Source organism: Pinus tabuliformis, chromosome 2_1 (genome assembly GCF_031772625.1).
Source record: "Pinus tabuliformis cultivar Carrire ecotype Pingquan chromosome 2_1, CPIR1, whole genome shotgun sequence".
Lineage (NCBI taxonomy): Eukaryota > Viridiplantae > Streptophyta > Pinopsida > Pinales > Pinaceae > Pinus > Pinus tabuliformis.
In genome coordinates, this window is record NC_142299.1 from 985,448,548 (window position 1) to 985,464,367 (window position 15,820).

General features: G+C 40.4%; 1 protein-coding gene across 8 annotated transcripts in view; it reads right to left on the reverse strand.

Moving 5' to 3' along the window:
- LOC149203935 (PH, RCC1 and FYVE domains-containing protein 1-like) overlaps positions 1-15,820 on the reverse strand; it is a 74,385-nt gene that overhangs the window by 31,735 nt on the left and 26,830 nt on the right. For all 8 annotated transcript variants that reach the window (XM_089403627.1, XM_089403622.1, XM_089403621.1 and 5 more), the window contains 2 exons: positions 4,411-6,398; positions 4,113-4,259 (listed from right to left, as the gene is read on the reverse strand). In XM_089403627.1, the coding sequence (XP_089259753.1) occupies positions 4,113-4,259; positions 4,411-6,309 (2,046 nt within the window). In that variant the 5' untranslated portion in view covers positions 6,310-6,398. The remainder of the gene's footprint in view (positions 1-4,112; positions 4,260-4,410; positions 6,399-15,820) is intronic.

Sequence of the window (15,820 nt, forward strand, 5' to 3'; positions counted from 1 at the left end):
AACCTTCCTCTGGCTTCACTATCTCTGCCCTTCTCACACTGCTTCGATCTCTAGCTCTCTCTGACAACTAACTGTTGTTACTCTGGAAATCGATCTGCTCAGAAATCCCTCTCACACTGCTTCGATCTATAGCTCTCTCTGGAAACTAACTATTGTTACTCTGGAAATCGATCTGCTTAGAAATTGAACCTCTCAAGTGTCTTCTCCAAGTGCCCATTGACTTCTTCTTATAATCCTCTGTTGGGACTACAACAACCAAGATTAAATCTTAATCGATGGCTAGGATTAACTTGAAGACGATCAGTGTGAGTTTCTAGATCATTCACGCCTTGACTTAATTAATTTTGATTAATGAACCATATTCCCTAAGTTTAGGCTTAAGAAACATTTAAAAACTAGCTAATAATCTAATTAAGTTATTTCTAGGCGGAATTTCCAGAAACGATTTTTAGATTTTGGAGATCTCTTGTATTCCAGCATCTCCACAAAATTTCAAAGCTAGAATACATCCGATGCTACAAAAACTAACATTCCCGATATCAAATCTGTGGCAACGAGGCTAAATCTTGTAAGTAAAGCAAGACCTCCCAAGCCCAGAACTGAGGCAACGAAGGATTCCTGACGTTGAATCCGAGGAAGCGAAAGGTCGTTGAGACTCAACCTGTGGCAGCAGTGGCTGAGGTTGTTGATTTGGATAGCATCGGATGTGCTCTAGGCCTTAAATTTTGCAGGGAGGCTTGGGCACATGTATTCCAAAGAACCCAGGAAGTGTTTTGGGAAATTCCATCCATAAACAATTTTATTAAAATAATTAATATTTTTAATGGGCCCCTAAGTCTAAACTTAGGAAATTAAAAATAGTAGTGGGTATTAATCTAATTTCTAAAAGAAGACGATGATCAATCTAAAATGATCTTAGCCATTGATTAGCTTTTAATCTAGGTCGTTGAATGTCAACGAGAAAATTATTTAAGGGAGCTTGAGGGTCATTTGGAAAATATACCAAAAGATCAAGAGATCAAATTTCTGAAGTGAGAAGTTCTCAAGAGGAAATCTAATCGAGTAGATTTCTTGCAGTGAGGGGCAGGGATAGTTGGGTTGGAGTATCTTCTCTAGGACCCAGGATCAGCAGCAGAGAGGCAGAGAGACACCATGCAGAGGCAATGCAGACCCAGGAGGGGTTGACATTGGGCCAGGAGGGCCCACGTAGCGCTGACACAGAGCCAGAAGGGCTCACACAGAAGCAATGCAGTCTTCCAGTCCAAAAGTCTGAAATCTGCCGGGGAGCTGAGATTTCTGAGCTGGGAGGGCTGGAACTGCTCCAGACGGCAGATGTTTCCCAATTGGGCTCACGTAGAGCCTAATGAGGCTAACTCAGGGCCTACGCAGGGCCAGCGCAAAGATAGCTGGGGACAGTCAGTGCAGTTGCCAGAATAGCGGGAATTGCTGGGTAGAGTGAGGTAATCTCACTAAGTTTTCTGCTAGTTTATTTTCTCTGTAACTAGATTGCCGAAAGGGCATCCAGAGTTGTATTCAAAAACTACTACTTAATAATATAAAATCCTCAGAGCTACTGCACTAGTTTTCCCACATTGGATTTTTCCGGGGACATTTGTCGAAAAATACCGGTGTCTATTGTGTTGTATTTTCTTTTTTGCTCGGTCTCTTGTTTCCGCATAATATTTAATTAAGTGAAGGCTGCAGCATATGTATTACGATATTTGGAGTAGGAAACTGCAAGTAATTTGTTTAAAGGAATTTAACAAATAGGAGTAATATCATCAGTTGCTGCAGTAAGGATTCCGGTTGAGGAATTTTCACAAAGGTATGATTCCAGAGGTTGCTGGTAGCAGAAATAAACAAACAAGCTACAAGGAATAGGAGCAGGACAAATACATCACAGGCAGTCAACAAGACCTAATCTGAGGCAGCTTAGTGTACAAGGTCAGTAGGGTCTGCTGATGCAATTAGCATTAGTTTGTGAAACTAAATTTCAGTGAGTTATTGACCCGGATGCGGGTGATTAAGACAAGCAAGAGTGGCACGGGCCATCACGTGGCCGGGTGTCAAGACCTCAAGGTGGGACGGTACCACGTTGCAAGAAATTCAAGGGGAGTAAATAAGGCGGAGGCTGGCAAGGGGATGGCATTAATGCCAGTCCTCTCGGCTCGAGGGAAGCAGGTAAGCATGCGAGGGAGGAAGGAGGTTAAGTGGAAGAGTATGGCGGGTTTGCAGGTTACAAGCGCGTCTGGTTCTGTGACCCTCCTCTGTGCTCGCCGCAAGGTGAAAGCAGAGCCGAGGTGGGAACCTGGCAAAGGTGAGACGGCGGAGAGCACAGGGAAAACGACGGTGAGTTCTCTGTTGAACGTTTGGTTGACATTCCTTGCTGTTAGCGAGGTGAATTTGCAGGGTCATTGGGTACGCCAGATGCATTTGCTTTGTCACTGGGTTGGTAAGGTCTGTGAGGAAGATTTAGGAATTAGGAGTGCGTTCTGGCAAGGGGCACTGGTCGCCCGCTCGTGGAACGAGCCCTCAGGACTGGTTCTGGTTCCTGAGCGAGATTGGAGGCCGCATTCGGACCTGCCACTGGGAGCAGCGTTGATTTGGGCGACTATCCAGAGCATTGACGGTGACAGCATGCCGCGAGACAGGCTGCGAATGGGTAGCAGGAGAGGAGGAATTCAGGGACGCGCTCCGCCGAGAGATGACCATCACTCCCCCTCTTCCTCAATTGAGGTCACCTCCCATCCTCGTTGGTTTCAGGACAGCAACGACGAAGTGGGAGGGCAGAGGGAGAGTAGCCCAGCTGAGGGAGACAGTCGCAGGGAGCTTCCAATTCTCAGGTATCGCCTCCCCTGTCCGCATGTTAATTCCTCTCTGATTGTGACAATTGAAGTTGAACATGATTTGGAGCCTCAGCAACAAAAGCAGCACAACAGCAGGGATGAATCCCCTATTGCCTGCCTGCCCATGGGTGGAGAGAGCGGAGGAGTTCAGCCTGTGCTTGTACCGGGGATGGGATGGTCTGTTCCGTATACTGCAGGAGAGAGGAAACTGGAAAGACCAGGCCTCCATATGAATCCAGACGCAGGCCCCTCGGTTCCCGTAAACCTTCATCCGCCGGATTTGAGCAAAGGAAAACAGAAAATGGAGGACTTAGATTTCAATTTGGATTATGTTGCTGATTCCCTGGTGCATGCGGCTCCCTGGCCAGGTCCAAGGGAACTTGCCAGAAATGACAGTCCTCACAAAATCATCCAGCTCTCGGATTCTGAGAACACGCTTCACTTCGGATGCCGAATTAAAGAGCAGCTCCAGTCTACGAATGAAGAATGATGTTGCTATGGTATTTTTGGATTTTTGTCTCAATTTCCATATGTCGGCCTTCCTGTCCAAGTGTCCAATGTATGTGTTCAATGTTATATGTCTGTGTCCAAGTGTCAATATGTTTATGTGTTTCTTCTGTTCAGTCCAGCCATGGACAGTTTATCAGTGTCATGTAATAGAGCTCGCGGGTGCTGCAATGTGGGCAAGGCCAAAGAGACTGAGAAATCTTAAACCTTGCCCTATGTAATCTTTTTGTATATATGTTTTACACAGTTAATAGAAGTAGTCATATTCAGAAAAAAAAAAAAAATTTCAGTGAGTTATTGGAAGGATTATGGATTTGCAACCCGCATGTTGAATTGGCTTCATTTTATGAATTGTTAGTGGGATCAATTACTTGTTTACACTGTTTGTGCATTCAATATTATTTCTGATTGCAAAATTGAAGGTGTACTGTTAGAACACAAATTTTGTCGTGTACTCTCTCCAACCCTAAGGGTAATTTTCCGTAAGGGATATTAAAGTGTCTGGATGGTATTGTTATAATTTCATGTTTTTTGTCAAAGACCAGAACAGAAACACTGAACAAGATAAATACCTTTGATCTAAGTAATGCATATGACATATTAGAAAGAGCAAAACTCTATATATTACTTCCCGGTCAGAACATTGTGATGGCCCACCATTGTCTAAGCAATAGATAGAACAAAACAGAAAAACAAACTCGATATAGTAACTCCCAATAAGAGTAGGAATGCCCCCATGTTAAGGCCATCAAAAGATACCTGTACGGTCAGGGACCTGATAACCTCCTTCGTGGCTGTATATTTAATAGATTCTTCTGTGGCCAATATGGTGCTTTCTTTTATGAGCTTAGCAGTCTGCTGTAACTCATTTTCTTGACGCTGGCATAGCTTTGTTAGGCTTTCAACCTGGACATTACCATAACCATTGATGAAATGTCACTATCTGTTCACCCTAAATATGCCTATAAAGGATTACATATTGACAAAATTGTCTGGTTTCCATTTAGGAACTATCAGGCATTACAAGCTGAAATGTACTGAAATAAAAAGCAATTACCTGAGATCTCAACTTCAGCACCTCCTGGGACAAAAGATTGTTTTTAATTCTCAGATTGTCAACAATGCATTTGGGTGAAGCAAGGCCAGTCAATGCAGGAATTGATGTTGCAGGTTGAGGTGGACTTGACTGTGTTAAAAATGGTGAAACAGCTCTTGAAATATTTTCAACCGGAGGATAAGGTGTAAGATGTATTTTCGATACCATGTCTGATAGATCACAACTTAATAAGTTAAGGTCATTCAATTGTAACAAGGCTGGGAGTTCTGCAGCTCCACTGTGCACTGGTTGATTATACTTTTTACCATGCTTAGTTTGAGACTTTCCTTCAAGCCATTTGAACTGTTCAAAACCAGTAAGCCACGGTGTCCTTGGGATTTTGGTTTCTGGCTTGTCCAAATTCTCTTTTCTGTTATTATGTAAAGTTGTGCTGGTTTCCAATCCTCTATTCAATTTCAAATAACAGGCATGGCATACACGGTATGTCTTATTTGTATTTGGAGGAAATGCTGCCTTCATAACCTTCTTATGACTACAGGAATGGCAGTATACTAGTCCACAATGGTGGCAGTTGTGGCGCTTTCTGGTCAATCCAAAAGACTGTCTGCACCCAGAGCACATTGCACCTGAAACCCTCTTATGAAGGCAAATAGCTGCAGTGAAATTGGATCCACATGCAATTTTTTTCACTTGTTTGTTCTTTAAAGCCTCAACAAGTGTTGGGGTCCTGCAATCTCCCATATTTCCATGGCCAAGCCTTCCACTGGCCCCCTTCCCCCATGTATACACTTCTTTCTTAGCTGTCAAAACTGCTACATGATATGCTCCACAAGCAACCTCCTCAACTGTTTCTTCTACCAACTTTCCCTCTACTAAATTAGGTAGCATATCTTTCGGGTGAAGGGTACCAAGCTGTCCATAAGAACTGCTTCCCATCGTAAACACTTGACCGGATGCCAGAGCAGCTGTAAGAGTGTGCCCACAAGCAACTTCCTGTATGTTATATTCTTTTAGTGTTGACACACAAATGGGAAAAAGCTTATTTTCCCTATCCCCATGACCAAGACGACCCTTATCTCCATCACCCCAAGTGAATAGTTTTCCACTGAAGCAATTGATTGCACTGGAACATTCCTGCCTAACCTGTACCACTGCAGCTGTATGCCACACACCACAAGCCACACGAACAGTCTTTAAGCCCTTCAAGCCCTCCACTTCTCTAGGGAAAGTGATAGTTTTACAATCTCCATGCCCGAGGACACCAAATGTTCCATCACCAAAAGTAAACAACTTCCCACCTGTAGTGATTAAAGCAACATGCCACACTCCACAAGCAACATAGTTGATTTTGACACCCTCTAAAAAACCAGAGACTCTCCTGGGAATCCAACAACCAACACTGTTCCCATGCCCCAGAAGACCAACATGATGAGTACTATCACCCCATGTGTACAGTTCACCAGTCTTGGTAATTGCACATGTGTGGTGTTCACCACATGCAACAAATGTAACAGTATGGTTTGCTAAAGCATCAACTAATTGTGGTTGAGAAACATCTGCACCCACAGCGTGGCCAAGTCGACCACCAGATGCCTCACCCCATGTGAAAAGTTCTCCTTTTTTGGTAATCAGAGCGGCATGTCTTCCTCTACAAGCAATGTGTTGCACATCTAGAAATAATGCTGAATCCAATTGCTTTGGTTGGAGCAAGCAAGTTTTAACACCAGAACTAGCTTCCATTTTGTCTGTCCCAAAAATACAAGAGCCATCCCAAATCATTTCACCCCAAACATAAAGGTCCCCTATAACATCATAATCATCTTGCACAGAACCATGAGTTGAAGAACTAAGGGTACTTGAAACACTGACTCTAAGCTCTTCTGACAAATCCCCTTCCATCTATATGTTTGCACCGCTCAATCCCACAACAATCTTTTAGACTACAAGGAGCTCTCACGTGGGCTGCAGATCCTATGGCAACTATGTTCCTGAGAAAATAAAAAATAAATAAGGTATAATCCAAAAAATATTAATACCATAGAATGCCTTTTCCAATGAAACCGTCACAACATTATGCATCAGCGTTTGTTAGGAATACAGACCAACAAAAGATGCCTAATCCACTCCAGTCTAATCTAATTAAAACCAAACACTGATTTAATGTTTTTTGAGGCTTTCACTCAGGACCATCAAATAAAAAGTACGGGAGGGCATGGACAACCGCTAAGTGCTCTTCCCATTCTAGGTTAGTGTGACATGCAAAAATGTGACTATTATATTCAAAACAAACCAATGCAATTTACAATGTTCCGCCGAGTTTCCAGGACAGGGAAACGTGGGAGCGGGGATACACACAATGGGAACGTATATTAGCAACCCCAAAATTTAGAGAATTTTCGGGGAAACGGGGGGATGTCAAAGTCATAAAAATTATAAAATTATTAATTATTAAAAATTTAATATATAAAAATAAAAAAATAAAATCCCAAAAATATGTCAATAACTAAATAGAAAATCTTAATAATTATGAAATGTACATCTAAAGACTAAATATGATTATCATTACATATTAGAGTATTATCATTTATGAATTATCAACGATCATTTGACATTTATGAATTGTAAATAAAAGTAAATTAGTAAATTGAATCCATCATTTGACATTATGCAATGTTCCATCTAAATTCATCATTTGGCGTGATGCAAGGTACAATTAAATTAATAAATTCATCATTTGACAATTGAAATTATGCAGTGCGCATCAAATTTTCAAAAACGATAAAAGGTAAATTCATCATATGACAATGACAATGACATTATGTTGAAGTTTAAAATAGCCATAGAATACTAAACTAAAAGTAAACATAGAAAGCACTGAGCAACGAAATACCAATAAATTTCTCAAAAAGTACTAAATAATATTAATAAATATTAAGTTTTAAGTTTTAATATACTTTTTTTTGTTATTGTTTTTAATTTTTTTTTAGTTTTAAATTTTAATATAATTTTTTTTTTTTAAATTCAAGTTTTGACAAATTTTAGTTTTAATATAGTTTCATTTTTTCGTTTTTTATTTTTATTTTATTTTTTCATATATTTAAATTTGTATTTTTTTTTTATTTTTAATGTTTTAAAAAAATTATTAGACAAAAAAATGGGGGGACGCATATGCGTCCCCTCGGCATCCCCCTTGCAAAGGAGTCGCATTTCGCCACCAGAAAAACATCCCCCCCAAAGTTTCCCAGAGTTTCCCCAAAAAGGGGGCGTGGGGGAAAAGTTTCCCCAGGAGTTCCCCCATCCCCGGAGCGTGGGGGAGCGTCGGGGTGCGTCCCCCACCCTAGGGGACACGTCCCCATGGAACACTAGCAATTTAGTTGAAAGTGGACCTCCATTTCATGCCATACACTAGATATAAGCAGTAATCACTAAATGCATTTTCTTCATGGCTTCCCAATAAAGGTATTAAAAAATTAAACATACCAAAGTCAAGAACACAAATATTCATGATAAACTAACTAGTGCTCTTCCAACACGAAAAGTGCTTGGTACACTATTTGTTGCAATAGATGCTCCAATTAACTAATGTGAAACTCAATCTAACCAGGTCAGGCAAGCAGAGTTAGCAACAAAGGCTCATCTACATTTCAACCACAATAGATACAAAGACAGCTATAGTAGATTAAAAAAACTTATGCGTTCTCATGTTTTTTCTTCTAGGACCTCTCGACTATGATCCCAAGCAACAGAAGAACAACAGATAAATAATAGTAAATACAGCAAAAAACTAGAAGGGCACCTAGAGCTAAATATAAAGCAATGGTACTAAATATACAACAATCATAAGCACGTAAAATAGCTTGAAAATAGAGGGACAAATTATTGTGGCTTGGTCTGTAACTTGCTTTCAAGAACCTTCCAAGCTTTAAAAGTTCAGATCAACCCACAACAACAAAAATTGGCAGACAGGATCTCACCGACCTGCTTATTCTCTAGTTTTCTATGATCATAATTTGATTTGAGTTCAGAAAACATCATTCATTGACCTGTGCAAGTTCTACATGTGTTGTCTTGTCTAAGTGACCCTTTCCATGGGTGCTTAGTCACCGTGCAGGGCGAAGCTTTTCAGAAAAGCCCAAATTTTGTTGAGTCTCAAGCAGTGGCAAATTTAAATGGCTATGCGCAACTTTTTATAAGTTTTGAAAATATATGTTAAAACTTAAAAGATAATATATCTATATATATATATATATAGAGAGAGAGAGAGAGAGAGTCGTGACATTTAATTTCACATATTATTTATATTGATTGTCATGATCAAACTTAATGGAAAATTTTATCATATGTTTTGCACTAATGAACCTTTTGTTGGAAAATGTAACTAGTTTCGGTCTTCATAATTGTCAATGTACTCAAATCATTATGTATATCTTATGTTACAAGAAAAAGAAGAAAGAAAAATATTATTTTGAGCATGAGTTTAATGCTCCATTTTGATGGTCATCTAGGTCAAGCATGTTCTTTATGCTTCTAGGATTTGTTATGTCAAAAGGAATATTTTTTTTGAGTCAAAAGAGTCTTTCTTATTTATATAAGATCGTATTGGGCAAGATGTAACATGTAAAATACATAGATTTTGAGTCCAGAAAGTCCTAGAAACCTCCAAACACAAGTCGGCCTAGGAAATGACAAGTCGGCACAAAAGAAAGAATTCGAACCCTACAGATGTGTATAAATAGAAGCAACGTCGACCTCATTTAGCACCAATTCGAACTCTCACATCAAGAAATTCAATCTGAAGCTAGCAACATCAAGGAAGCAAGTGTGAAGGTCTACAAGGCAAGAAGAACGAAGAAATTTTGTTTTTGGGCTTTATTCTCTCACATGTGCAAAGGTTAGGTTTTCTGGCATCTGCAGCTTCAAGAGAGGCCGAAAAATTGCAGGTATGAATTGCAGGAGGCCGAATTGCAGATCCAAGTTACAAGAGAGCTCAATACTCTGTTTTGATCTAGTTTGACTTGTGTTAATTTTAGGTATGTTCTATGCTTAGAGCAATTTATTTCAATTTTCACAATTAGCTCAATATCTTTTCCAAATTAGCAATCACATCAGCATTAAAGTAAACTGCAGATAGAACATAAACATAAATCACAGAAGACAAGCCAAGACAAGAGGACACAAGATGTGGCGCTAGCCAGGGACAAACCCCAATGTGGGGAAACCCTTGATCAATTCTTCTTACATGTTCTTCAATAGTTCAGCAGGGAGAGAGAGAGAGATAGTGCGTTTACAACAGAAGTCAACACTTTGACTTATCTAGGTAAGAGCATAGATCATCTCTAAGAAGATAATACATGAGATCAGTTGAAGACATGTTGCATCAACTAATTCTCCAAGGTGACTCCTTCACCTACCATTGTGCTGCATTTCGTCATCATGCTGTACCTCACCGCCCTGCACCATGTTGCACCCATCATCACTATGCTGCATCTCACCACGCTTCATTAATCATGATTGTACCCATCATTGTACTGCATTATGTGCCATTGTTGCACCATGTTGCCATCCTAACGTATGTGTTGGTTGCACCTTGCTTGCTTATTGTCCCTTGCTTGCTTGTTGTCCCTAGCATGCTTGTTGTTGCATGCTAGTTGTCCCTTGCATGCTAGCTGTAACATTGCATGCTTGCTGTATTTGCTGCTAAGTACCATACAACTATCTCAATGTTAGTTAGTTGTCCCTTGCATGTTGCTCTCCTTCGGAAATAGATGCTCCGGTTGTTTTGGCAGTTCTGGCAGTGCCGGCTGTTCCCAGCAGTTCCGGCATTTCCAGTTGTTCCCGGCAATTCCGACAGTCCCAACAGCTCCAGCTTTTTCAGCGGTTCCGGCTTTTTCGACAGTTCCGGCTTTTCCGGCATTTCTAGCTTTTCCGACTTTTCCGACATTTCCAGCTTTTCCGGCAATTTCAGCTTTTCCGGTTTTTCTGGCATTTCCAACTTTTCTGACAATTCCAGCGTTTCCGGCTTTTCCAGCAGTTTCGGCTTTTCCGGCAGTTCCAACTTTCTGCCCTCTGGATCAAGGCAATGTTATTCCTTAGGATCTCTCCTCCTACTAAAACCCAAAGACAAGTGAGATCCCAAGTGTGTTGAAATGACTTGAAGGCCACCTCTATTTATACTAAAACGTTGAGCACATGTGGGGTTTATTTAGTTGTTGGCCGACCTTGAGGAATTGTCTTATAACCCAAATAAATTCATAACTCCATGAATACTTATCGAAATCGTATGATCTTTAGATCAATCCTACACCTATCGATGAGGGGGATCCAAGAAAAATATCAGCTGCCATAAATAAGATGACCCACATGGAGTTTGGCCCTAGCTACCAATTTTAACAACTTGGGAGACCTTGCCTTGTTTGAGGGAAGTCTTCTTGAAGAGCTAACATGTGCCAAAATAAGGGTTTCTGCAACTGCTACAGGGTCGAAGTTGTAGGTCAAAGTTGCAGGTCAAAACTGGGGACCGAAGTTGAAGCAAGAAGTTGGTTGAAGCAAGATTGACTATTGTTATCGTGGTTGATTTCTAACTTGATCGAAAGAGCTTCTTGGAGTGCTAACTTGGTGCTTGGAGGAGGACTTGGTCTAGGGTTGGGGTCTTGGTTTTCTCATTTGAAGCAGATCTTATAAGAAGAGGATATTTTATGGGTTTTCCCCTTGGAAGAGTTTTGCCCTGGTTTGGAGCCTAATTTCTGTGTGCATTGTCTTTATTGTTTTTTCACTTGATAATTGCTTGATGAAGAAGATCTAATAAAGAAACACAAGAAGATAAATAAACTTCACAAGCAATTATTAAGATTAAGGAGAAATTCAATTAATAGTTGCCCTATTGCATTCTCCAACACCGTTTTCAAATTCCGTTGTCCCCAAATCCAAATGCAAACACAAACCCAGGAACTTTGCTTTTAATGAAGCTAAATAAATGTGTTTGAAAGGAGGTGACTCTATGTGATGTTGTCCCTATTGTAGCTCTATTCCAGCTATTATTGAATCTTACCATGTCAAGGCCATTCACATACAGTGAATTAGCCCATTGCATGGTTTCAACCTAAGTTGCACTGACACGGATATGGATATGGGGTTTGAAACAGATACGACAAATTTTCAAAAAATCTGGGTATGATACGGCGAGGAAACGACAAACACACACGCACACGCACATATAACAAAATAATAATTTCATATCACCATTCATCTTTTAGAATCTAGATTCTATATCTAAAAATACATAATCCTCATCATGAATTCAACATAAACAAATCATCATCATCAATTCAGTATAAACGTTGTCATCATCATTAGTAATTATTACAACATTCATGATTCAACATATCATCAAGTTTTTGTTTCAAATTTCAATCATCAACATGATGACGTCATCACCAAAATTAATATTGTGCATTACATAGAACAAAGCAAGGCTACTTTGGAGCGGGAGCGACATTTTCAGAAGCCCCCGGTTTGGGAGCGAATCCAGGAGCCTTTTTTATATAATATATATTTTTTATATTTTGATGCATATATGTCAACAAAAACATGTAGAATGATGAATTAAATATAAAAAAAACATAGGTTGAACCATATAACAACAATCATCTAGAAGTTATAATCTTCATCAACCACGTCCACAAGTTAGTAACATACAACATATTGAGTCTCATGATTCATCAATCTTAAAGTTTCAAGCTTTCAAAATTCAATATATAACATTTATCATCATTGATCACCAAAGTTGTACTTGTAAGCTAAGTGTAACCATTACAACAAATAATATCTAACATGAAATGAAATGAAACAACTTTCAACTTTCACGAAGCATCATATTCATAATTCATTACATTTATCATCATTGATCACCAAAGTTGTACTTGTAAGCTAAGTGTAACCATTACAACAAATAATATCTAACATGAAATGAAATGAAACAACTTTCAACTTTCACAAAGCATCATATTCATAATTCATTACCAATGAGTTATAATTGCCAACTTCAAACTTCAAACTTAAATTGTCATATATTGTTTACAAAAAATATCATAATAAATATGAAAGAGTCAACAGTTATAAAAACTACTAGAAACTAGAAAAGACAAGTAAATCTATCATCTACATCTTCCTCTTGCCACCACGAATAATGTCTAATTTCTGAGCAGGTCGTGGTGGTCTTCTAGGAGTCTCCTCCTGCATAGTTTCAAGTAATGGTTCTGCAATGTTGATGTCATTCTTGAATTTGTCTAAGTAATCATATGCTAAAAAAAGATGGAACCACTAACAGACACAACAAGAACACTTAGCAATGGCTTGCCTTTTACATTTGTCCATCCATCAGATACAACGGACACCCCATGCTAAGTCCAAGAATTTGTCATTCTACTCGAAGAATGTGATATTTTTGCTTTTCATGATCAAGTCCAACGGTTCTAGCCTTGTCATACCCAAGGCTCTTGTATCCTTTCGGGGCATCACTTATGGCAAAAACCATTTCATGCCAATAAGGTGAGCGAAGAATATTGAATGGTAACCCACATGCATAGAGAAACCAGTAAACTTTTGAACCCACATCATTCCTACTGTTGCCGCTTTTTCTAGCCCCCATAGCACAAGTGCTTCAGGAGACATAGAAAGCTTCCTAGAGACAGCCTCTGGGTTGATTGTAGACCAATGCTTAGGACATCTTAAATAGAGGAGTGCATGGAAGGTTATCAATGGGGGCTTTCGATTGCACTCCAATTGTCACGAAGTTTAAAAAAGATAATAAAAGGGGGGCTTGGTTCAATCAGCGTTCATGAAGGTAAACTCAAGCCAATACATGGATCCAAGTGTTCAGGGGGTAAATCGGGCCAATCTTAAAGAGGAATGTCTAGTTCTGGTGGCCGACACACAACAGCAAGCAGCTTAATATTAACATTGCAATAAAGTGAAGAGGAGGAAAGAGAGGAGGGAACTCATTGCGTAGAGCTGATTGCAATGCAAAATCCTAAGCCACAATGTTCCAGCAGAAATATGGAAGAGGGAGTTGAGGAAAGAGTGGCACAAGTGGAGCGCTATTCAGGGTTTCAGGCCATATACTCATGGGCACATTTGTATCCAAAAGCTCAAGCAAATATGTGTATATTACAGGTACTTAAGTAAATTTGTAGCTAACATAGGTATTGTTGCTACTCAGTAACAAATATTCAATCATCAGCGTCATCACACTATTTTAGAGAAAGAAAAACATATATGGAATGAGATTACAGAGGGGAAAACATATTGTGCATTGCCATGATTGGAATCACCAAAGAGTTTCATTAATCCTCAAAATAAGTCTCATTCACCAGTCCATTTACATTCAGCAATCTATAGCTCAAGTCCCTCATGAACAAGCAATTAGAACCAAAATGGAACCAAAGAATTTGGACCACTACGGGTGCAGAATTCCGGAACCCCTATTAAGTGTTTCTCCCCTTTATTTATACAGAGAAGGGGGGCTTTGAATCAACATTTACAAAATATCTCAACCCAGGGACAACGGTTAGATTGACTAGCTGTCTAGGTGTGCGATAGCTCTGCTGCCCAAGATGATTTCCTCGAATTTGATTATGTTCTTGGAAATAAACAGAAATTAGAGACTAAGGAAAAGAAAAGGAAAACGAAAACATGATGGAGGAAATGTCCCTCTATTGTTCTTGTGAAGGCCCCTGATCAGGCCACTTCTCTACCACGATGTGCCTTTCCTACTGCTCGGTCGGTCCCTATCACTTTCGCCTTAACTGCCTGAATTCACCACTCTCTGGCGCTAATAGCGATCGACTATGGTTGCCTGTTACAGAGTATCTGAGTGGAGCCCCATGCTGAGCCATTAAGTCTTCCTGAGTCCCATACCTCCATTTACTCTCCGAAGACATGCAGCGAAGCAATCGAATTCATTTCTAAGGCGATTGTTGTACTGGATTTCTTGTTGCAGGGGCTTCTACAGGATTAGCCCATATCGATTTGCCACTGCTCCATACCTCTATTCAAACTCTCAACTACTGACCCATCCGCCTTTAAAGCTTTGTACCACACTATCGGGTCATCGTTGTATTGGGACTTTTACGCTAAGAGACGTTACAGAACAGCGAGTCCCGATCTCCTTTGGCTCCCTTTGTTTCAACCTCTTTCAGTGTTTTTGCATCATAGGACCGAGGGTTGTGACCTGGGGCTCGGCCTTTATATCGAAGGTTTCTTATCGGCGACTTGCACTCGAGGATGTAACTTGGAGCTATGTGATCTCAAGTTTCGCCAATTGTTGATCGTCGACCACCTTCTGCGCTTAGCCCTTGATTGATCGGTTCTTTATGTGACCGTGGGCTAGCCCCTTTATCGCATGATCGCAATCAAAGTTTTAACTTGGACATAACAACATGCCTCATCCTGCAATTTGCAATTGTCAATGTGACGTCGTCCACTACCACGTGTCACGTTGTGAGTGGTGACATGTGTCACCTTGTTTTGGCCCCTTATGACCCCTCAAAATGTTGAATTTGCATGCCACGTGTTCTTATCGGATCCAATAGTGTTCTGCCACGTGGCCCCACTGGAGGAGAGAGAAAGGGCCTGCCTGCCCTTGGTTTTTCGCTAAATTTCTTTGTTAAATGCTTTTCGGCCTTCCCCAGTGATTTACACTATCATATCGCAACTCGCGATATCGCAATATTTTAGTGTTGTCACCCCGTCGGCGTGCCGATTTCTGATAAGCTGTTGCGATCGTCGATATCTCTTGACTGTTGGGACCTCCAATATGTGATAGACTATGGGCCATGGACCTCCGATATGCAATATGGTCCCGGACCTCCGATTGCCGACCATCCCGAACCTTTGATTGCCTCGTCGCTACCAAGACCGCTGATTATCGATTTGCCCCAGACCTCTAACATTTGCGGTCGCTAATATCGTTGATCGCAAGTTTGCTCTGTCCTCCCCTACTTGCTACTTTGAAAAACTCCGATTGCGATTTTCAATGAGCCTTACCCTTGGTATTTTTCTCTTGGTTTTCTAGCTTTCAAAGGGCAACTTCAATCTGCTCTAACTTCTTATCCAGAAGTCCATTTTTCGACTTCCACATACCATTGGAAAGCTTATTCAGAGCACTATCCAAGGGAAGGGGACCAATTTAGCTTTGAGAGCTTCTATGGCTTGGAAGATGGCTTCAAACTTTGCTACCCTTTTGCACCCTGGGCAACTGAAAACACATTTAGCAGTGAGTGACAACACCTACACCCTTCATCAAGGAAATCTGATATGGTTCTACACCTTAAAGAGATGTTTGGTGACCTTGTGCCTCCATATCCACTGCCATGGGAGGATGCTGAAGGAGTTCTTTGTGCATGTGATTGTG